General features: G+C 39.3%; 2 protein-coding genes across 4 annotated transcripts in view; one reads left to right on the top strand and one right to left on the bottom strand.

The window, feature by feature from the left end:
- The window catches only part of LOC139819331 (uncharacterized), a 58,482-nt gene that overhangs the window by 15,214 nt on the left and 18,845 nt on the right, over positions 1 to 24,423 (top strand). For 2 of the 3 annotated variants that reach the window (XM_071788585.1, XM_071788587.1), the window contains exon 3: positions 23,413 to 23,562. In XM_071788585.1, the coding sequence (XP_071644686.1) occupies positions 23,517 to 23,562 (46 nt within the window). In that variant the 5' untranslated portion in view covers positions 23,413 to 23,516. Of the gene's footprint in view, positions 1 to 21,293; positions 21,510 to 23,412; positions 23,563 to 24,423 lie in introns of those variants that run through there. The other variant, XM_071788586.1, reaches the window with a different exon arrangement.
- On the bottom strand, positions 10,565 to 20,740 carry LOC139818758 (uncharacterized). The gene is made up of 8 exons (XM_071787643.1): positions 20,416 to 20,740; positions 19,285 to 19,499; positions 15,291 to 17,940; positions 13,522 to 14,815; positions 12,719 to 12,777; positions 11,501 to 12,242; positions 11,114 to 11,228; positions 10,565 to 11,035 (listed from the first exon to the last, which is right to left on the bottom strand). Exons 1-8 carry the CDS (start codon positions 20,499 to 20,501, stop codon positions 10,848 to 10,850), a joined length of 5,349 nt encoding a protein of 1,782 aa, XP_071643744.1. The 5' UTR covers positions 20,502 to 20,740; the 3' UTR covers positions 10,565 to 10,847.

Here is a 24,423-nt window from a genome sequence, read left to right as displayed (position 1 = left end):
GGTGGATCGATTCAACTCCGTGATAAGGAATCTGCGCTCAACTTTGAACCCCCGTATTCCAAGCACATATTGCCTTGTAGATTGTTGTAATTCGCTTTAATTGATATCAACGTTATAATTAAGATGCGCTATAATTACGCTCTGCGGAAGATATTAACTCAATATTTATCTTCATAATTTTTCTTTGTAATCCTTAAGAACACGTACTATCTCATCTATCTCGGTGCGTTTTAATTAACTCGCGTATTGACTCACTCCACCTTATCTTTTCGTACTTTAAAATGCAGCTTTTTAAACGTCGTTAAAAAATTTGTCCCTTTATTTCGATTCAAAGCAAATTTAATTACTTATATAAATTTATCTATTATCTTATTGATCTTTTTTAATCACGATAAGAATGGAGTTGATACTTTATCGATTACGTTGATTATAATCAATACGGCGGGTTTTCTCATTCACAAGTCGATATCCTGTGTCTTGATTTGAAACTTCGGTTTTATGTTCGCAAACTTCAAAAGCGCGACACGTTGCCCTCCGAGCGATACGAGTTGCCTTCGAATAACGCGTCATGCATTTTTATGAAGTTCTGCTGCCACCGTGTTGTGAAAGAACCGACTAACAACTAACAACGTGTCGAAGAACGCCAAATACTTTCTTTTGAGTCTTGCCCTATTAGGAACTGCCGCGTGCGACTTTTTGATCTTTCAAGATCTCGCCGGTCGTGACGTGCTGGTTCATTGCCAGGTTGATTTAAAAGAAGAGAAAAATCTTGTTAGCGTTCTGCACGCTGAAAACATTGCGGCCAACCGGTCTCGCGGAAGTATAGCAGATGCACGTATCCCGGAAGCTATATGTGCTTCTCGCGCGTAGCTGCGAATTGTGTATTCCAACTTGTAAGAGTATACCGATAAATAATGTCGCGAATAGCCATGCGAAGCCAACTGAGGACACCAGGTCGAGCAGCGAAAAGTTACTCGCTTTTACGTTTCTTATTACTTTCCACGTTGAAAGAAATAAGGGAGTGACATGCTACTTTACTCTCCTCCTCTCTTTCCCTGAAGATTTCCAACGTGTAAAAGAACAGCGAACATTAAGATACTCCATTTTTTCGTGTCGTCTGGGCGAAAAGGAAGTGGATTTTAAAAAACACGATTTTTTTTCTACACCATGTACGTCAGTCGATCTTTCGCACCTGACGAGCGACAGACAGACGGCGAAATCAGCGTTCGAAGCTTCCGCGCAGATTTCATTATGCAATTCCATCTATAAATAATAGCTGAGATACAATATTAATCATCTTACGGTCGTTACCCTCCGTAACGAATACGATTGTAATACGAGCGAATAATCGACGAGCGGATTAAAGCCTGCGAAAATCGCAGTGTTATAATCTCGTTCGGTAACACGGTTTCGCGAGCACGGGAAATATCAACAACCTCGTCGAGGCCGCATCATCTATCACGTTTTGCGCAATACGTAAAATGTGTTCGCGCTACATAACGCCGATGTGCATTTTAATAATGCACTCTTGCCATGTCCAAGCGCATTATCGCGCGCATATGCTATAACGCGAAGTGCTGAAATATCAAGAGTGTTTCAGTATCGATGTGCTCGAACGTCGTATGCGTATACGAGAATTTCCTTCCTTTCCGAGAAAGAATGCAAAAGAGACAAAAATTATTTATACGCAGTATTCCGATGGGGAAAAAAAAGAATAGTCATTAGACTATATAGAGTCTATTTATATCGATAGATTTAAATCATTCTATATACATAGGTATACATATTTCGATATGCATTATCAACCTACGTAGTAATAATCAGTTTGTGTGATGAAGCGTTATATTTCGTCATACATTTTCCCATAATGAGCTTTTAGACCAGTCTGAATTGAATTATACTCACGCTCTTTGCGCGTGTCTCTCGCAAAATATAACTCGCATCGTAATTTAATAATGAGTTAATTATGTCCCGCGGGTAACTCTGCTTGACAAGAACTTTACAACTGTCAACGAACTTTAATTAAGGACAGATGAGCTTAAAACTCAAATATATATAAGCGATGTAATATAAACTGCGGACGCACGCAAATAAACTCGTCTTATCGGTCTTGGGAGCTCGTAGCTTGCGGAAAGCTGCTATCATTCAGATCGCGAGAAGGAGAATCCGTCCCGCAGTGGCAATACAGACGACAGCTTTGCGACCCTCGTTGCGAAGGGACACTCAAACGTGAAAACGAGAGAATTATCCAAAGCGCTCGCAGCGATATGGCAGCCCGTTAGTTTGCGAGCCACGGTCGCGAACTTCCACCTCTGCCCGCTGAAATGGCAGAATTTGTCAGCGGTTGCCCCAACGCCGCAACTTTGCCGGCCATCATTTTTGCCTCGGTCTCCCGCGTATTTTCCATCGTAAACACGCTCGTCTCGACACACGTCTCGTTACGCGATTTTTTCCACATGCCGCGTACATGCCCGCAAAGTTTCGATGGGTGGCTTTAAGTAGAGCCAGTTCTGCTTCCTTGGATAAATCGCGCGCGGATCGCGAAATTGCGAGATTACTTCGGCGTGCGCGCCGGTTTTAATCAAACTCGGCGCAGATTTATAGCGAAACGCGAAAAATGAAACACAATGTCCCCGCGGGGAAGCTTTCGACAATTCGAGAGTATTACAATATTAATACTCTCTCTGCGACTTCGTATTTTCGATATTGGTATATTTTATCTTCCACGTACGATGGATATCGATTAAATTAAATATAACTTTAATTTAACTTGCATATTTCTTACATCGCATTTTATGTAATTATCCTGTTTTGATCTTTATTAATTTATTTTGGAAACCTCTTTCTCAACTTTTCTTTGTATGTAATAAGACGTGTAAGAAAAATACTACGCTACTAGTTACGAGAATTAATTCATTAATTCATTATTTCGAAGTGGCTTGAAAAAGTAATCAATTCTCGATTAATTTTTATATATATGCAGCTGTCCCGTCTCGATTCTTGAATTATACAAGACTCCTTTTTTATTCCCATTTACTTGCTGTCTTGTAAATACTCAAGTTTGTAGCGCTTGGACAATATAAATTCGCTGACAATTTTCTTCGTGACTCGGCGCAGAGATAAAAATGCAACCTCGGCTAGAGACGCAGTAGACGCATAAAGAACTTGTGTGAAAGAAAAGCGAGGAAAATGCAGTATGAGAAAAAGCCGGGTAAAATTATAATGAGTCCGAATAATTTAGTTTCATACACGATACTACTACTAATGGTACTGCTTGTGCTTTAATATGGGTCTAGAATAACGTTTTGCAAAAGTAAACATCGCCTTCCTCGATTTATGTTGAGATGAAGGTACATCGAGACGCGTGAATACGCAGCGTACGAATTCGACATATGTACTACATATACACGTGTAAAGTTTGTCAATTGGGAAATATTCTGTGCGCTGTGCGGTTACGCGAACCGCTACAACTTCGCAATAAGCCATTTGAGTCTCTGGAGAGCCACTCTTTACGACAGTTGAGAATTACAAGAACTACACCGAATCACTCAGGATAAAGAATAAAGTCCCACAGTTCAAATGACTAACCAGAGTTATATTTATAGAATTTCTGCTACGGTACATACAGAACTTATTCTCTATAAAGGGCTCGAGTTCATCAAACATAGTTTTTTTCATCGCTTTCCTTTGTAAATTGTAAATAAGTCATGTGTGAAATTGTCCTGTATGTAATTAATCATTTTGCTTTACCTTTAAAACGTTTTAATTCTTTACTTTATTGCAATTTTAACATAGTACCTCTTAAAGCGTCGTATTTATATCGTTTGGAAATGTGTTAATAAATCATCGTCATATAAAATGAAAGAAAGAGGAAATCGTAAATAAAACGACGGAGCTTTTTAACGTGGCAAACAAAAGCACCCAGGACAGAAATAAAAGAAGCAACATTGCTTTAAAAAAAAACAATGATTTTTCACAGCTTGGCTTTCCGTTGAAAAACGATGTCGGATGGTAGACCGTTGAAACGACGAGTTTTGGCGAGCTTTATTGAATTTTGTCAAGCAATTATTTATCGACGTTTAAACAATAATTTGAGACACAGAGGTAAGATACGCGTATATGAAATCACATTAGTTGTCACGCGGCTCAAGAGATCGAGGCTTCAACCGTGTACTGACAAATGTCCAACCAGAGGTGGAGATGAAATTACATGCTCGTTGCTCAAAGCATTCTCGACGTGACTCCCAGCGGGAGTAGCAAGTTAGGGATATCGCGCCCATCTCGCTGTGATCCGCATAATAATTCGTGAATCGCATGAACCATTGTCGTTCGCACGCCGCCATAAATGGCGCTCTGCAAAATACTCATTCATTGATGCAATGATAACGCGAGGTATCGAAGTGTATTTCAACTTTTCTGCCAACTTTGCTTCGCGCCTGACTGCGATTAATCCCACGGATTTCACGGGATTTAATTTCTGAAGTTTAAAAATCGCAAAAGTTGCGCGATCGATTGAGCTCGATTTCTATCCGAAAGAGACCGTAAGCTTCGTTCGCGAGAAACAGTATATGCCATGTTCGAAACTGTACTAAAAAAAGGCGATACGTAAAAAAAAAAAGAACATTTACCGTCAACATGAGATCTGTGTTCTCTTTTTATTCTAAAAGAAAGTTACTAGTATATTGATAAACGCATTTCAAATTCACCGCACGTATTATAGAACTTTTCGGAATGGATTCTGATCGGAATTATTTTGTTTTCCATAGAAAACACAATAGAAATCTAGGAAATAACAAAACAATTTCGATCGGAATCCATTTTGAAAAGTTGTTTCGTAATACGTGCCTAGAAACACAACAAAGATTATGTAACAGAATTACACACGGATACTGATTGAGGCACATTGCCAATACTTGGAGGTGTTATCATAAGGATGTCGGGATGAGAAATCGTAAAAATATATAGACCTGTTTATCAATATGTTACGAAATTTTCCCAAAAAGGCATATGAAATTATTCTGAAGTCTCAGGGTTTCAAAACGTACTTGCATTTTGACGCAGCGCTCTCTCTCCATAGCAACCTTCGAGTTTATTCAATTTAAGTTAGACATCGAGATCTCTCTCTCTCTCTCTCTCTCTCTCTCTCTCTCTCTCTCTCTCTCTCTCTCTCGTTTGCGACTCACGTAAATTCTGAGCTCCGTGTCCTGCGGCCACCCTGCGGTCACGTTGCAGCGTGACATTTTAAGTAACGGGTGTCAAATTTCGTCACTGAGCTTCAACCAAACGACGACTTACATCGGGATGTTAGACAGTTAGCCTACAAAAGAATTAATACCACCAGCATCGATATCCGATCGTCTCCACGATGGTTTGTTTTACGGTTTTTCTTTATTAAATTAAGTAAAATAATTACAATGTTCACGCGTAATGCCGTATTTTTTCAATAAAATCAAGTCGTGATAAAATTATATTAAAAAGTAATAATTAGTTAATTAATTATCGTGTTATTATGTATTGTTTCGTACGGTACTTATAAACATTTTTTTCTTAACTTAAAGTACATGATTCAGTGCTCTTTATACTTATTTTATTTATAGCGATGAGCATTGTCTATAATATTGAACGAGACATTTTATATATGGATCTTTTTAATTTACTATTTTAAGCGTGCCAATGTACGAAATCAATCGTCCTGGATTTCCATCTAACTTTTTCCTCTCGTGTTTCGACCCGTCGTGACATGAATTTCGCCTACGACCTGCGAAATAGTCTCGTCCAGGTACGCGAACCAATTTGCGAATACGTAGATACCGAGAGTCATTTTCGCGGGCGTCGAGCAGCTTGTCGGAATGCCTTTGCGACTAAAGTGCGCTGCAGTTAAATCCAGAGCAAATTAGTAGAGTGGAAAGGTCGTCTCTCGCGCGGCACTTGCCATTGTTAATTGGCGAGCGGACTGAGGGGCTAAAAGTACCGGGGATGATGCTCTAATCTTTCCCCATCGGATGCATCCAAGTTTAAAGGTACACGCACGCAAATCCCGCCCCCGTTGTTTGCAGTCTTCGTCTTTTATGCTCCTCGAAGAACGCGATCTCGCTTGGAAATCAAATTCGCTTATTATCCGTTATTGAGGCGTTCTCGTATTTGGCTTATTTTGGACCATCATGATTCATGATTATCGACTACTGAATTACTGAATAATTCTATACTTTTCATGGATTATCTCTTTCTCTTCTTGGTTTTTAGATACAACGATGACAGTTTCGAAATACCTACCTACAATATTTTTAAGTTCTTTCGTTTCATCTCGTAGCGTAGGAGTTGTTACAGAAACTATTTATTGTAGAAAGTAGAAGTTCTTTGTGGAAAGTTTTCTTCCTTTTAGAATTGTTATTTCTAAGTAACTCTATTGTATATTCGTTAATGTCAATTAAAGTAGTAGTTTATTCAACTACAATACCTTACAGTTTGAAAGTAAGATATGATAAAATGGAAAGTTATATTCCGAAATTAGATACTTAAGATCATTATTTAATTTTAGATATATCTATGAATATATTTTATCTTATCATTCCCTGCATAAGATAAAGATATTTTTTTAAGTCATTAAGAAATAAAAGAATTAAAAATTTTTTAATTTAGAAGATATCGGTCTAAAAGCTAATGTTAATATAAAAAAATGAAGATATTTACTTTTATTAAGCTTAGTTACACAATTGTCGTGTGCAGCAATTTAAGTGGATTGCATGCACTTTTTTCTAAATAATGAAACCATAACAACATGACTCTACTAAATGGTCTCTACATTAAAATATTATTGCTTCCTGCTGCTTAGCTCTCTTTTTGTGTTATTCGCGAGACTTTAATTATTCGGGATGTGTAATTTCCTACCGAGATAAGCGTTGGACACACGACGAGGGAACTAAAGCGAGCAATCACGGAATCTGCCTTCAGAAATTCTTCATGATCTCCCCCCTGGCTTTCGAGCTTTTGTTTTCACCGCCTATTGTGACGATGACGTTCGATTTTTGCGTTATTGCTAATTAAAGAAAATGACATGACAGAGAAAGGATGGTCGGCCGTCGTTGCGTTTCTCGGTTCTGTCAACCGCATAGTGCTAGTGCAAGGATGGCTGGAGATAAAAAGGGATATCTTTCATGAAATTGCTCATAAAAGGTATCGGCTCGCGTCGCATCGTATTCTGGTGGCGATCCGTTATTGTCCGCAGGACATGCACGATGTTCCGTGAAATTGCTCGCACGAGATGGTAGCCTTAGCGGTGGATCGAGCTATTCGTTATTTATCGTTTATCGGCGGCATTGTTTAGATTAGTTTATCGTATCATTTCGTAGGAAAGTTTTCGCGGAGAATAATATGTGAGGCGATAAAACAGATACTATCACGCCTCATATCAGTTTGCGTTCTTAGTCAAATTGAAAATAAGTAAAATATTTGCCTGGAAACAGTAACAGTTGAACAATGATAGCTTTTTCTACTGCAGGTTAAGCAATTTCACATTAATTGATATTAATATAAAACTTTTAAAGTTACTTTAATACATCATTGCCATGATATGAACATCCGTTCTGACGTTGTTTGGTTGTTTATCAGGTCGTTTATCGGATATTTTTTAATACAGATATTAATCTCTAAACTATCCGTTATTAGGGAATATTTAACAAACATAATAAGGAACGTTCGAAAAAACAAGTATTTTTAATTTCATGCATTACATTTTACATTCCAATTTGCAGTCCGATGCATACTCTACAAAATCAATACGGAACATAATTTTTATGCTGTGTAAATTTAATTAAAATTTTCAATTATTTGAACGTGCTTTTACAAAAGAGTAGGTAAATTTGAGAAAAGACGAATAAATTTCAAATAGAACATGCAAAAATGCCTTTATAATTAAATTTTTAGGTACATTATCAACACAGTAACTGTTTTAAATTCTTATAATTGCAACATATTCGAAAAACAGGAATATTTGGAGAGAATTTAATTAATTTCAGTTTATATAAGACCGCAAAAAAAAAAAACAAATATCAACTCGAATTAACTAAAACTCAGTCTAATTACAACGAATGAATCAGATAAAAACTTCAAATATTGATACATTCAGTTTGCAGTTGAGTAAGAATGGAAAAATTCAAATAATCTCATTCCTATTCCTATTGTTGAAATCCTATAATATACATATCACTTCGTAAAATACAATCGGTGAAATATACTCTGTATATTTCGTTCTCCACAGGCATTTTTACGTGTTTCTTATTACGACATAAGAGAAACAAAAAGTGTCAAGCGGGAGGGAAGACGGGACTTTTCATTTTACGGTTGTGATCTCTTGACTCAAAGAGCTGCTTCGGAGAAACAGCGATCTGGACAGTAACTTATTGAAGTAATAAAAAGTTATTGCTGTACTTTTCGTAAATTGTAATTTAACTGGGCAATTTGGCGATGTTATACGGAGCGAGTTGTATTGTCTCGTGGCGCATAAGGCATAGGTCAATGGGACGCTGATGGCTCACTATCATTCATCGATATGGACGTGCATTAACCCGTTTTAAGCCAAATGGTTACACAATCGTCTTTGTGTTTTTTTTCTCATACCAAGAGAGACGCATTATTTACGTAGATATATCAAAGATGAAAATCTCTATTTTCATAATATTCTTGATAAGTAGATTGAGAAATACATTCATATTTTTGAGAAGTAAAACATTTTAGAAATCTGCATAGTTTTCAGTCAAGAATTTCCTGATGCTCGAGAAGGAACGTTTAGATGCACAAATGCACGCGCTTAGGTGAATGCGCAGCGCAATTAACGTGGCGTCCGAATGGGATGCTCCGACAATTGTAGGAATAGCGCGGAACTTCGTTGCGTTTCGGTGTGATTAAGTGAGAACTCATAAGCGCGCACGGCTATTGCCTACGCTTTACGTAACAGACCACAACAAAATGCCGCATGCGCGTACATTATTATTACACGAGATACATTGTAACGCGAAGACCTGGTAAGTAATGCGCGATGGAGTGAATATATCTGAGTTATTACGGCCCGGGAACGTGATTATTAACGACTCCATGTAATCACAGCGCTTGATTGTCAGGTTGGCGCTTGTTTAGTGTAAGTATAGACGAGAGGACTGATTTAATCGTTTATCATACGTGACAGATAGGAATTTTTCTCCGCTACACCATAAGCATCGTAGGGAGTAGTGCAGTTAATATTGCTCGACGTAGAAATAGCGGTATTTTTAATATGGTTCTCTATGATTAAAAAGATCTGCATCTGCTATGCAGGCGTGACAGAGAAGCTCATATTTTTCTCATTAGTTTCTACGTCTATGAAGAAACTTGTATTTTTCTCGTTAGCGTCTAGAAAGAAGCTTATACATTTCTCGTTAGTGTCTGCGTCATGATTTCAATTTAACGAAGGAACCGCTCGAAGGCGATAGTGTTATACTATTTTGCCATCTGCGAACGACATAAATGGCCGCGCACGCACACGCAGATGAATGACGTCGCGTGAAAACACAATGGAATCCTCCAATACTCCGTTCAATTGAGAGCGATTCGCAAACACGGGATACAGTAGAAATCGCGCACAATGGTGAACTTCAACAGTACCGAGCTACGTGGCTACGGTATAAGGGAAGAGGAATAATCAAATTTCCCTATATGACGAAAGGGAGACGGGTAAATCCCGAGTAACTTGCTTCAAATCAAAATTCACCGCGGCTCATACAAAACGTTCTGTCGCGATGCACAAATGCCATTGTTAAACGTGAATTCCGTCTGCATAATTCATGAACTAGAGTCATCCACCATTGGCGGTAAACATCGAATATATTTTCATCAATTTGCGACGCACGTCGGGGATATTATTCGGAACGGATACAGTCGATTATGTAGTAATAGCGTGCAACGTCTGGGAGAATATGCATGCTTTTACAGCCGCAAACTCTTGTGAACCCCCGACCCGCTCTTCGTATATACGTATCGCCGCGATATTAATATCGAAGTCGAGAATATAGAATGCGTTGCGTTCGTTTCCTCTCGTCTGCGTACAATTGGGTGGGATTCATAAACGCTGTGCGGTGCGCGAGCGGATGAGAGTTGGCTACAGGTGGTCCCGGGCAGATCAATATGGGTACGCGTGTTTGAGTGAATATATGAATACCCCGACGTTCCCTCACGACAGGCGGACTTTACGATCTCGGCGTCGGCATTGTCGTATCGCGAAAAGCCTTGTCCTTTGCGTCATCACATCCGTATGGATTTCGTGTTCTCTTTTTTACATTCTCCCATTGGCGAGACGCGCGTCAGATATCTCGAAAATGGTATTTTGCGACCGGCATTTCCCGCGGTCTCGAGAAACTCTCGAGGCTAAATTGGAATGCTATACGTAAGATGGATCTCCAGACGGAAAGAAGTTTTCGGAAAGCGGACAGAAAACGAATTCATGGTGGAACAGCAAATGAGCAACGAAGATGTTGATCTCGAGCGAATCTCGTATGAAAATTGTACGGAAATAAGGAGAGGACTTTAACGCGTAGAAAATAAGTAGTTTTTATTATAGAAAAGCATAAATAAATTACAATATATTTAGTAACAGTTGGTCATATATACTGTGTACAAAAGTAGAAACAATGAAATCATATATAACAGTTAATATCATATCGATAGATATCGGATGTAACGAGAATTAAATTTATATGTGTACATGAAGTACAGTTAATATGAAAATACTATCGTAAATGTTTCGCTATTCTGCCAAAAATACTAAATGATGGCACGGATTATTAACAAATAACAAATATATATATTTTTTTCTCTGTCTACATCGGGTCATTATCATCGGACTCCTCATCATCTTCTACGAGTTCTCGTGGATAGCCGATGGCACAAAAATCCTGTGGTGACAGAACCGTATAATGCGTGGGGTTAAATAATGTGTAATGGCCGATACATTCTACTATCCAATCCACAAGAATGGCCGCTGCCTTGCCAGTTCGATACCAATGTTCTATCAGGCAAACCGAAACATAAATACTTTAATACGTACTTTCATCGCGCATACATTTATTTATTTGTGACAACTTACCGATTGTCTTCTCGTCGTGAATATTGTCTTGGATCACAACGCCCTTCATCCCCCTTATCTTAGCCAAAGCATCGAAGGAATCGACCACTGTGGCTCCGGTAGCGAGTAACAAGTCCTAAAAACCAAAAGTATTTTTACATGATGGATCTGGACCGAGTCCAACTTTAAATACCGCGGTTGCGAACAAATGTGTAAATAAAAATCCTTCCGGTCTAGTGACACATACAACGAATTGGTTTTAATTACAGTCTAAGAAGCTCTGTCGCGTTTTTGAACATAAATTAACAGCGTCTACGAGGAAAATTAATGTTCCAGCGATTCTGGAGGCGAAACTCGGAATGCGATGTCTCTAGTTACTGGCCGCGAAAATTAGGTCCGAACACTGACCTGATATTGCCTTAGTGACACGTTGTCGTACGGTCCGACGCACAGAAACGTGAAGTCCTCAAAGAGACCCTTCTCGCGTAGTCTCGAGTTACGAGGTCCAGCGCCATTAATGCCAACGTTATTCTGCGTGGTAGCCTCGTAAGGAATCTCGTCCAGCAGTTTCTGCTGCCTGATACAGTCCTCGATCCATCTATAGCTGACTATCCATTTTCGGTGAGCGATACCCTGTAGATACTTCAATGTGCTCTTCGCCGCGTTCTGCTCACCGGTAGTATTCACGATAACGTGCGACACGTCACGGTCGAACTGGTTTACGTAATTCGCGTTGTACTTCGCCGCGAATTCCTTCACGGTAGTGATCTGGACCGGAGACAAGCTGCTGCATACGAAGCACAGGTCTCGCTTTTCAGACTGCCGACGGACATTCTCCAGCGTCTTCGTGTCCACCTGTTTCGCCAATAAGATATTCCCGCTTTCTATACGCTCGGTCCTCTTGCTCCCCGCGAATGCGTCAGAACGATTGATGGAGTTGTGCGCTACCATTGGCGTACTGTGGAAGAGGGACGAAGATGGCGAAGATGGACACATTTCGAATGGTTTCGTAGGTGTGTTCGCGCTAGCCAGGAGAGAACGAGCTCTCTGATTCGGTCCTGACGTATTTGGTGTCCATTCGGAGGTCCTCGAGATCGGCGATAAAAACCTTATCTTTGTACTTTCTCTTGACTCGATCGTTTTGTTCCCGCTGCAACATTACAATATGAATATATGTACCTCTTGCATGTTCCGAATTAATAAGGAAATATTTAGTATTGCCCTTTTCGATTTTCCAAGTAATCGCGTATTTTACATATTTTAACGCGTATTTGCAGGCAAAACTGTTTTATTCCGATTAGCGTTACTGTAAAATGAGTATATAAAGAATATCTAGTGGAAACTATACGTCTCAAGAAATCGTCACACGTTATTTACATGCATTATTAAATTATTATTTTGATTTTATTATTTTTAACTTTTTGCCTATATCTTTTTTTACATACTGTTCAAAGTTTGGAAAAGCAGGACAGTTCCGGCCTGTTTCTTTGTGAATCACGTAACAGTGTACGCACACTATCGTATTTATGACCACGTGCAGGCATAATACCTAACTCGCAGAAACATGTAAGCACGAGCACGAAGAGTGTACGTTAAAAGAGAAGAGCTTAAAGTACGAGTACTTACTTCTTCATCTTTTTCTCAGGAGTGTTCTCCACCACGTCGTCTTCGTCGGCGGAGCGTTCCTGCGTTCAAAAACACAAAAGTGTTATATGAGCCTCGTTATATTGTAGAGTGAGAAGCTTTTGTGCCGTAGAATCAAAATATATCACATATCATAATTTCGTAATAAATTACTGACTGAATTAAATGAGATTGCAAATAGCGCACTTTGTAGCATAAGCTTGTGAAAGATGATATATATACGGGACAGACTATTTCATAATGCATTCGCTGCTATTTCTATGTAAACTACTGTAAATGCTACACAAGACCAACGTAAAGTGCTCGCTCATAAAGCGGGCTGTAAAAACCCGTTGTGACGTTTACGAAATTTAATAGAATTTAACATGTATATTACTACATTGTTACATTTAATATTACGGATCAAATTTTGACCTTAAATTTGCATTCGCGATAAAGTTAATTACGCGTATTTTAATTATTTCGATAAGATAGAAATTTCTTTAAATTTCCATAAGCCCCAAGAAAACCTGCTTGTAATGCGTTTCCCTTGCGTTCCCCACGCGTTATCAAATTTACGATAACTATACAAATATATTAGACATAAATTTTACACTTGCAGCTATACATTCAATTTTTTATAAGATTTTTTTGTAGAAACTCGATGTATGATAGGAAAATACCAAAGATAAATTTTTGCGAAAAAACATACATAAATACTCTAGTATTTAAAAAATACTGTTATTTAAAAATTATTTGAAAAATAGATAAAAATAGAAAAGTATCATATAAGGACAAATATTTACCTCTGGCTCCATATTTTTATCTTGAATATTCTGCTTTCTTTTCCTCGGAGTACGTTGCTCCTTTAGGGATGGATCATTCTGCGAAATCACTTTTGTCGCTCTTGCTTGATTTCGGGCCGCGATGCCGAATAGATCCTCTTCTAACATTTGCAGTTGAGCTTGTTGCTGCGTAATATTCATGAGCGTATCATGTTCGAAAGTATCATCCTTTGAATTTGATCTGTTGCCAGAAATTGTGGCTCTTTGCTTTTCGCTGTCATCAACGTGAAGCCGATCCGCCGATTGTATCCAAGTATTACGCTCTTCAAGGAACTTTGCCTTCTCTCGCGATACATTATGTTTCGATACGATTTTCTTATGAGAGTCTGTGTCAATCACATCGGCGTTTACCGTTGCATCTTTTCTACCTCTTTGGTCACTCCCGTAACCGTGTGTTTTTTGACTGCAGGCTACGTTCTCCTTGTCAGAATTTCTTGAGCTGGTATTCGTTGCAGGTGATTTCCTAGCGTTTCTAGGAGAATAGTACTCGAACATGTCGTTCGTCGATGACGGAGGTACGATCGGAGTTTCCTGCATGGCGCCGCCACACGATTCATCTGTCATGGCGAGACAATTCGACGTTTTCTGTTTCGCCGACGGGCGATTGGGATTGCGATCTGACTGTTCGGTACAAGGTATAAAATCCTCGCTTTGTGGCTGCTCAACGTTGGCGATGATCTCGTCAAAAGTGTCCTGTAACAAGTATTCCCTGCTGTCCTTTTCTCTTTGCCTTGTAATGTCATTCCGCGGGGTAGAACCTGGCGGTCGACATGCGTCGGGATTACTTCGCGATCGATCGATCTGTAGCACTCTGTTTATGATGTCGTCGTTAGAAGAGTCCGCAATCTTCTTCGATGTATTATCGTCTGTGTTCAACTTTGATTGCAGCTGTAGTATATAATCAAGATTTTCCGAATTGAACAAGCTACTGCTCTCAAACATATCCGATTCTTTCGCGGAACTTTTCTGGCTTGACTTTGTGTTCTTGGGCTTCTCTATCTTGGGCGCGTTACTTGAGCGAGACGATTGATGATCCGCTGAGTTTTCTTCGGGCGGGGTTCTCATTGATTTGACGCTATTCTGGCTAGTTTTGCTTTCTTTCAACCTTTTTCGCGTCGCGTCATGTTCATTGCTCCATTTATCGGTTATATCCTGAGTACGGTGATCTTCGTTAGAATCCTGCCTCGCCGAACATTTTTTCGTAGTTGTGTCCGTAATCGATGCGTTCCGTTGGATACATTGATCGTCGCTGTGTCTTCGGAGAGAAAAAAAAATTATGACGGTATATAAATAAAAGAACTATGACCATTCTCGATGAGAAGAGTACTTTTCTGAGATTAAATGCGCAGCGTGCTATTTTTCGCTTTGTTGCATTACTTCGACTAAGAAGTAACGGTAATAACAGCGTAACAGTAATCGCTCAAAGTAGTTGCAAAAAGTTGCAAAGTAATTAAAAAAGAAAAGGAAGGAAGAAAAGACACATTGAACTTCGGATAAAACAGTTCGTTAATTATGTAGATTTGTAGATAAAAATTGTGATCAATAGTAATAATGATAGGTATCTCTACAATCACAAATAAAATTAAAGTAGATATTAAAAATATAAAATGTGATCATAACAAGAAAGGAAAAGAAGCAACGTTGAAAGTAGAGAAATAGGAGATGACAAAATACTGATTTATATAAGAATCATATGTAATAAGACAAATAAGACATAATTTTATTAATACCTCTTAAAATTTTTTGTAACATGGGTCGTCGATTCCGTGTCCGAGTTAGACGTCTTCAATTTTTTCTCGGGCACATCCTGTTCTTCAAAACTCGACGAGATTACTTCGACATCTTGATCGTCCGGGGAACTCAAACGACGTTTTTTATTCGCATCCAAACGACTCGATCTCGTTTTTTTAGATAATTTGCTGCCTCTGTCAAGTTTTATCGTAATTCGACTACTGACCGAGTCGCTGGAATCGTCGTTTCCATCACTGGATCCGTCCACAAACATCTCCCTGTCACTGGCGCATCTCATTCTTTTCTTCTTCTTACAGAGGCTTTCGATGAAAGGTTCCTGTGCCTTATCTAGCGTAGACGCTGCGAGGTGTGAACTTTTCATCTCAGAAAAGTTGTTTCCTTTGATAGCGGACTTACTCGGGCAGAGCGCGCGTCTCAACTTCTCGCGCTCGCTCATTGGGGAGTCTATTTCCAGAAACTTCAGCTGCGAATCTTTATCCGGTGACAGCAGTTTAATAGATTTTGACGTTCCTGGATAAGTATGCGAGATCGTCCTGTGAATCGCGCTCTTGTCCGCACGAGATACTTTATGAAGAGATCGCGCGCTTTCCTCAGCGACTTCCTCGATCGACTTATCCGATTGTTGATTTGCGCTTGAAGGACGTACGACTGTCCCGCTCTCTTCTCGATTTAAATGAGAATCCGCATCTTTTTTTGGCGTCGAAGTTGCTGAAGCTTGACAAATCGACGATGCCGCCGGAAATTCTTTCAAAACCGCTTGATTCGAATTCGCGTTATTTTCCAAATAAATATTCTTCACCACGGAACTGTTACTCGAATTTTGCGAATTATTCCACGGATTAAAAGATATATCTACATGTACCTCGGATCTACTGGCCGATTGCTGCATATTGTACACGGGGGTAACTCCAACTTCCGCTGGTATCAACCGTTCGTGTTTAGTCCCGCCTAGGAACAAATATTGAACATTACGCCGCCTAATTAACGTACCCAATTGCATAAATTTCACGGGATACGGGAAGTCACGGTTCAAGTCACGTCTCACAACTTTCAATCGATCAAATAGTTTACCGTCCATGGATACTGGCGAACTGACGCTCTTGCGATTGCCGATGTCTTCTCCGTGTTTGTCAACCGATATTCTGTACGACAGCGGAAGTTGGCTTAATGGCGGTGAATCATGACTCTTGTTATCGCTAGTCATCAGCTTTCTTCTCAAGGATAATCGAGACTTGTTCGACGTCGAAGATTGAGGAGAAACAGCGTCACTCGATGTCCCCTTACTGGTCTCTCGAGGTCCGGGAGTCTGTTTTTCGACCGGCAAGCAGGACGAACTTCTAAAGCTGCCGGCAGTTTGCGATACGTCACTGGCTGTTTCGTGTATAGATTCGTTGAGTTTCTCCGGCGTTAATACGGTTAATCTTTTTTGCGGCGTTAGCGATAAATCAGCGGGATCTTGAGATTCTTCCGCGGCCTTTTCAATGCCGATAATTTTGCTCATTTGATCATTGTTCAGGTTCATTATGTGTATCTTCCTACCTTCCTCCAGCGTGATATACGATGTGTTCATCGAAGGATAAGATGATTTCGAACTGTCGGTCATATTTTTTTCATGTAATTCCATCTGACCTCTTTGATCGGCCTCTTTTTCGCTTTTATTTAAAGTCGTCACAATTCTAGACGAATCGTATTTGCTACCTGGCGAGAGCTTAATGTTTTCAACTATCCGAGGTACGTTTTTATTTTTCTCGGTGCTCACGTTCAGTTTCTTCACCTTCCTCTTTCTCGCGCGTTTCATCTCTTTCCCGAACTCGATCACACGGGACCAGTTCGCGGTGGATTGCTCAGTGGTCGTAGATGTGTTCGTCGCACTCTGACTCGTAGCTGCGATCCGATCGTGCGCTGTCGTCGATGATGAGTTACCTTGATTGACTGTTTCCTCGATATCCTTCGACTTCAACCTCGCAGCCTGCTCACGCCTTTCCTTTGCCCATATTCTGGCGTGAGAAGCCTTGTATTTCAATTCACTCGCATCAGAATCGATCTCTATTACTTCGCCAATCTGCCTCGCCCCTTTAGTCACCTGGGACAACGCGCTGTCCTCGTCGATACGCTTCGGGCAATCCGTACTCCGTTTTCTATCTTGATTTGATCTGCGACTCGCGTCGATCCCGTCGTGAGATACTTCACCGGTCTCATCTGATTCATCATTGTCGTCGGATATTGGGTTCATCGGCCTAGCTTTGTCTTCGATCAGTATTTCGTTTTTCGCGATCAAATCATCGGTGTTCTGGTTATCGGGAAACGAGTGTAGCCACGTGCGAACTTTGAATTCCGGTGGTCTGTGAATCGCATTATCATTTTCGTCGCCGGAGAGAGCACGGGAAGAGCTCGAAGTTTCCTGCTTCTCTTTTGACACGTTCAAACCGTATCGCCGATTATCATCATTAATCATTGTTCCGTGACTTGTCGACGGCTTATCGGTTTGCTTGTTCGCGTTTTGATTCAATTGGCAAATGGACTTTTCTTTGTTAGACGTTTCTTTGTTAGAGTCCCGGCTAGATTGTCTAGCATCCGGATAAGAGCAGCTTTCCTTCGTATCATACGGCTGCTTCGAGTGCGATAGTACTGCAACACGAATATTATCGGAGCTTTATCGCAGATATCGGCGAACCCGTCTCGTCTTATTTGCTGATATTGCTAAAGAAACTATACTCTTACATCTAACTTATGAAAAAGCTATGAAAAGATCAACTTGAGAATCAATATATTTAATCAGGAAATAGTTACATATAATTTAAAACAATGTCATTAATTCTATTTCATCTTTTGTTTATTTTATTTCTAGAATATGGAGCGTATTAATCTATGCAATTAAGAAATTTCAAGAGAATGTAATTCTGAGAATTGCAGTGGAAACCTATGAATAATCTTGGTATACTTTAAATGTGGAAACTTATCAATACTCTTATCTTATCCGATTTTCGCGCGGAAAATCGTAATAGAGATAAAGTAGTTTTGATAATAATATATGATATAACGTATTACTACGTATTAATGCCTAACGCGTCGATAGAATTATTGCGCGATAGGATATGAATTATTATTCAGAGAGGAGCGCAATTTTCATAAAACACGATACGTTTTAATTTTTAACGTATATATTTTATAATCAAAGCGTGATAAAATTATATACAAAATCACGACGTGCCTGGCCACATATCCATTTTTATACCAATCATGTATTTTACCATATATATATTTTTTTTACAATAAAATAAAAACAGTTTGTTTTCTACATAGTCGGTTACGTTACACAATTTTTCGTTTTTATAAAATGTATTTTTTAAAAATCTGACTGCTGCACCGCGTATTGCGTGACGTTAAAGTAAAAAACGAAAAATACGGTCAAAGGCAAAAGGAAAAATCTATAGTAAGGACATTTCGAATATTCAACATAAGGGAACTGAATAATGTCAGGAAGGTACGTGATACCCAAACTCCAGGGCCTCATAAAACATTGAGGCTTTCTCTAAAACGTATAGCGTGAATCGAGGCACCCGAGAGTATCGAGAATTAAATTTTTCAGGCCTCCACCATCCCGCGCGCCGCGAAGAACGTAGTGCTGGCCTCACTTAATGTACTTTTACGGCGGGGCATCTACCGTACCGTGCTTTTAACTTTCGTTCCCGGTTGAATAACACAATAGCGGATCGCAGATCAATAGTTGGCGCAGAAATTACGATTATTATCCGGGCAGTAATGATTCTCAATATCGTAGCGTAGCTACTTCTGGTAGCGTAACAGTCGTTTCCCAGAGGAAACATATCCTAGCTCTCTACGCTTTTCCTCTAATTGAGAATTGATCTATGTACTCCAGATTCCCAAATTGATTTATATCGCATTAATTTGAATATAATTGAATAAACTTAGATCAATTCAGAAAAGTAAACATTTTTCGAATGTACTCACTGTCGATACAGCTGTCCTTCTTGATGGCAGTGACAAGTTTTTTGAACTTCTCGATACAGATTTGCAGATGATCATCCTTGGAAATGTTGCGTCTATTGAGACTCATCTTACACAGCGGACAACTCGCGCTTTTCTTCCGCAAGACATTTCCTATGCAAGACTTGCAGAATGAATGACCGCATCGTGTCTTGGTAGGTTCTGTCATGAGCTCCAAGCTGAAAGAAGAAACGACTATATAAATGCTGTTTTGAAGAAAATTAATCAAATATTGATTCACGAGATGATTCACAAGTGATTGATTATTTGTAACATAATTAACTGCACACACATTGGCATAAATAATGGCATAAACTCATGTTTGACATACATTCCTCTGTCAATATAATTCTCTGCTCTGCTTAGACGATAAAAAAAATCTACAAGCGAGCTTAACACTTAATTAAAGTACTCAGAGTTCACTTAATGTAATGTTTCTCATGACTGTTATCTAATGACTACCTATAAATACTGTTCTGAAAAAAATCAATCAAATCTTGATTTACACAAGTGATTGACAATCAAATAGCGGCATAAACTTGTTCGACATGCATTCCTTTGTTAACATACTTCTTTGCTCTGCTTAGACATTAGATAAAAACATTTCCTAGCGAGCTTGATACTTAATTAAAGTACTCGGAGTTTACTTAATGTAATGTTTCTCATGACTGTTACCTAATAACTACCTATAAATACTGTTCTGAAAAAAATTAATCAAATCTTGATTCACACAAGTGATTGACAATCAAATAGCGGCATAAACTTATGTTCGACATGCATTCCTTTGTTAACATACTTCTTTGCTCTGTTTAGACATTAGATAAAAACATTTCTTAGCGAGCTTGATACTTAATTAAAATACTCGGAGTTTACTTAATGTAATGTTCCTTATGCAGAATCAGTAAAAATTGTCAACTGCCTCGGTGTGAGTCATGATTGCCTGCGAGCTACGCTGGACACTTGTTGCACCGCTCGAATCCTAACCTATATCTGTCCCAGTCATCACGCACGAAAAAAACAAGTTGATCGCGCGGGTACCGATCTGTTCGGGTTTCAGCGACGTAGTGACTGAACGCGCGTGATACGCGGACTTACCAAATCGTGCATACCAAAGATTTCTGGAGGTTGTGTATCGCCTCCGAGAGCTGATCGATGCCTTTCGGCCGGCTTTGATCTGCCATCGTTTCACTTCAGTCTCGAATCTCGATCGACGGAACGCCAAGGTCGCCAAGGTTCGTTATTGCGCGAATTCGCGAACTACTTTTTCCCCGGGAATACACGGTCCTTGGATAAATTTGGGAGGACAGATACTGACAGATCCTCGTAAACGCGTTTCTCGTTTCGAACTACAAGGCGGACTTGACAATGCGCGGGAACGACGCGGCGGCCGCGGCGCCGCCATTGATTAAATGCGCCGAGTCGGACACCAGTAGACACGTGGTAGCTCACGTGGTACGATCGAGATCGATTCTTTATGTAGGTGGTGCTCGCATTTTAAGCCCCGGACACAACAGTAAAGTTTCGACCAATCGCGTTGCTCGATTCGGGAACGTACGGCCGTTACGTTTCCGTTTCAAGCAACGCGATTGGTCGAAACTTTAATGTTACTGTTACGAAAAAGTGTGCGTCCGGACTCTTATATTTTACAAGCTCATCTGAAATTGGCGAGAAATTGGATCTTAAATTTCATTTAATGTTCCATCCGAGCGATGAAATCATCCAAGACGATTTTAAACGTAAGATCGGAGAGAAGAGTTTCAGGTTTCAGTAGACGAAGGATGATTCATAATCATGCTTTTCGCATAAGAATGTATGTATGTATGTACTAGTGCTGAAACTGGGGCACCGCCCTTAAGAGTGCGCCAGTGTGCCATGAATCGCGCGCGCTGCCTCGACCGCCTGAAGTGAGCAGCGCGTCTGTATTGGCACTATTGGCAGCATTGGCGCGCGGCGCCGGCGGTTTCAGTGGTTTCACGCGATTCTCGAGTGCGAGGTGCGAGGAGTCCGGACTCCGGAGTCCGGTGTCCGGTGTCGCGATCATGGCCGCGCGACGGCGATCCGTTTCGCGTTTTGCGAAATTTCGCAAGATCGTAAAGCTCGCACAACTCCAATTTGCGAGATCTCGTCAATATCAAGCGTGGACAATGACGATCCCGATTACGCCGCGCTCGACTAGCGTCGTTCATCAGGTAATCTTTCTCAGGATTCTTTTTAACCCCGCAGCAGCGTTCGATGACTCTGATCGAAGATGGCTTCTTGGAAACCAGAATAGAATCTTTTTGCACTAAATATGAATTTTACATAAAATCGCACACACACGCGTACACGCACGCCTGCATACATGATGCATGCACACACGCAAGCATGACACAAAATATATCTTTAGAATGAGTCTGGTACACTACCACACAAATTGCTCTACTGTGCTAAAATTTAATTTTGAAAATGAATTTTAAATTAAATTCAGGAAACACGATTTTGCAATTAACAGATGTTTCTTCCTAAATTGCTTCTTTAATATAATTGACAACCTTAGTTAGCATGTTAATTAGAAATATCTCTCTTATTCTGACAAGAAGAAAATATAATGAAGAATAAATTTATAATGAAAAATTGTATATCCTTATTGAGGCATATTATTGTTAAAGCGTACGTCCAATGGCGATTATTTATTGGCCATATAATGTATATTTAGGGGATAACATAATTTCATTCATTAAATTATTCAATAAATTATCACGTGGAATTCAATTAACTATTACCGATAATAGTCTCTTACAATTTCATGTACTGAATTAATAGAATGCAATGAAACTCAAATGCCGCATTAATTATCATATTTATTAAGTGGTAAATAATGCATTGTATAATATATTATATGTGTCTTAAATTTATATATATATATTTTTTTTCTCAATGCAATTTATTACTGCTATTATGTGGACAAATTGATAGATCAAAGTCTATAACTCTTTGAGATTTATTGTTGAAACTGTCTCAGCTGGTGTAATACCTACACGAAATTTATATATTTCGATTAAAATGGTCAAAATACCTGCGGGCTATTTTTGACCATTTTAAAAATATTACGATAAAGACTGCAGTAATATTTATTGTCCAAGCATAGTGTCGAAAAGTCATTTCAATTAAAGCGGATTTCGATGGATTAATTAAGAAAGGAAAAGAGACCGTTTCTAGCGAAACGGTCAAACAAATGATGTATCGTAAAATTAACGGTCGCAATAATATACGTGAACGGTTTGGCTCGATAATATCGAGCCACGATATGACCACTGACCACGGTATGGTTCGTGCAGCAATTTTACAATGGGCAGCGCGACGTTTCGCGGTGTTCTCGCAGAGAGGAATATAATCTTGCCTGCAGCCAGGCAGGATTCATACTGACGCGCTCATGCATAAGCCATTTACTGGTTTACGGAAATGTCGAGAGCGCTGCGCGACTCGCTTTCGAAAGCGAATTTATACATTATTCGCTGGCGATTATATAGGACAGCGGATCCTGCGTTTCGCGGCGCGGAGGCTGCTCTCGACGTTGGGGGTTGTTTCAATTATTCGCATGCTTCCGTGATGCAATCTACCGATATAGGCAATTTTCGACCTTCCGTAGTGTAGTTAATCATGCAAGCGTCCGCAGCCGCCTTATGAAGAAGCTCCACGTGTAGATATATAGGTCACAACTGCATCCCATTTTAACGTGGGTCGGGCAAATGTTTAAGGCAAATTGTTAAATTTAAAGAAAATAGCTAAATTTTCGAAGCAGTTATTATTACATTACAGCATGTTGGTAAATGTACATTTGAAATTATAAGTCTTGTGTTTCTTATTTCTTTATTAATATATAAATAGAAGTACAGCAATATTCGCTGATATCAATATCTATTGATTTAACTACTTCAGCCTGGCGCTCAGCATTAGATTTCTCAATCCAATTTCCGCTACTTTCAACTTTGCCAGTGAAAAGTAAATCTAGAATGAAAATATTCTTGCTCTTTTCTATCTTTGCTTCAAATATATATTTCTATCTTGCTTCAAACATAATTCTAATATGAAATTTTATCTTTTTTTTTTAAGGAACCTCCGTTCCAATGTGCAACACTAGCCACTGACGATTTCGGCGTATGCGTGAAGTTCAACGATGTAGCACGATTTTTCACGGAACGACCTGTTGATGAAGTATGGGGTGGTTCTTCCTTGCCTGTATTTTGTTGCTCTCCTTATGCGGTAAGTACTAAAAGCACAATTCAGATTCTTCAGATAGAAGAACATGTATATATTATCTAATCTTTTACGATTACGTATTTGCAATCAAAAATTCAAGCGGCACCAAGAACAAAACAGTGACATAGGTTTTGTACGGAAAAAGCAATTTCCGTGATGATAATTCGCTCAATCTCGATACAGATTGCCGCAGGCTGATCCTAAATTATACTTTGTTTAAATTTATCGATTTTCTATTCGTGGTTAGACTTTTGATGTTATTCCTCGTACCGTGACAATCAAAATTTTAATCTGCAGTATAAGCAAAAGAAATTTCCTTCATAAAATTTGCATTCTTCATGCCGCTAACTCGATTCTGCATTAAGGGTGCTGCGAAACCGTCAATCACATTTTTCGCAAACCTGACGGTAAATTAATTTTTTTACGTTATGTTAAAAGAAAAAGAGAGCCCTTTTGACACTCTTGGCACGAATGCATGAAACTGGCACTTAATAATCGTTGATTCACGTTTCAGTTGAAATTATATTGTATAATTAAATCCTCGGCGCGCGTAAAATACGAATCTAAGTATGTACTTATTAAATCTTTTGAGAAATAGGTAAAGTAAACTCGGAATACTGATGAGCGCATTTAAGTAGCTGTGAAATTATATAGAGTATTAAAATTAAAAGTTACAATCACAAGCAAGTTTGACGATAATATTATTAGCACGAGTGAATTGGAATTTTTAATCCTACCTTTTTTTATTATAATCGCGATGATTGCCTGATATACAATACCGTTTACAATGAGCGGAGTGTAAAATGCAATTTTGAAATAAATTTTGATGTATAATTGCGCATATAGTTTTTCTGAAAAGTGGAT

The sequence above is a fragment of the Temnothorax longispinosus genome, chromosome 9 (genome assembly GCF_030848805.1).
Source record: "Temnothorax longispinosus isolate EJ_2023e chromosome 9, Tlon_JGU_v1, whole genome shotgun sequence".
In the NCBI taxonomy this organism is placed as follows: Eukaryota; Metazoa; Arthropoda; class Insecta; order Hymenoptera; family Formicidae; genus Temnothorax; species Temnothorax longispinosus.
The sequence above is the reverse complement of the archived record's forward strand: the minus strand, read 5'-3'. Positions and strand labels throughout refer to the sequence as shown.

Coding starts and splice junctions, on each gene's coding strand:
- LOC139818758 (XM_071787643.1), bottom strand. CDS start 20,501: ATGGCAGATCAAAGCCGGCCGAAAGGCATCGATCAGCTCTCGGAGGCG. Junction 14,816..15,290: donor GTTACAAAAAATTTTAAGAG/GTATTAATAAAA, acceptor TTCTCTCCGAAG/ACACAGCGACGATCAATGTA. Junction 11,036..11,113: donor TCACGACGAGAAGACAATCG/GTAAGTTGTCAC, acceptor TTTGCCTGATAG/AACATTGGTATCGAACTGGC.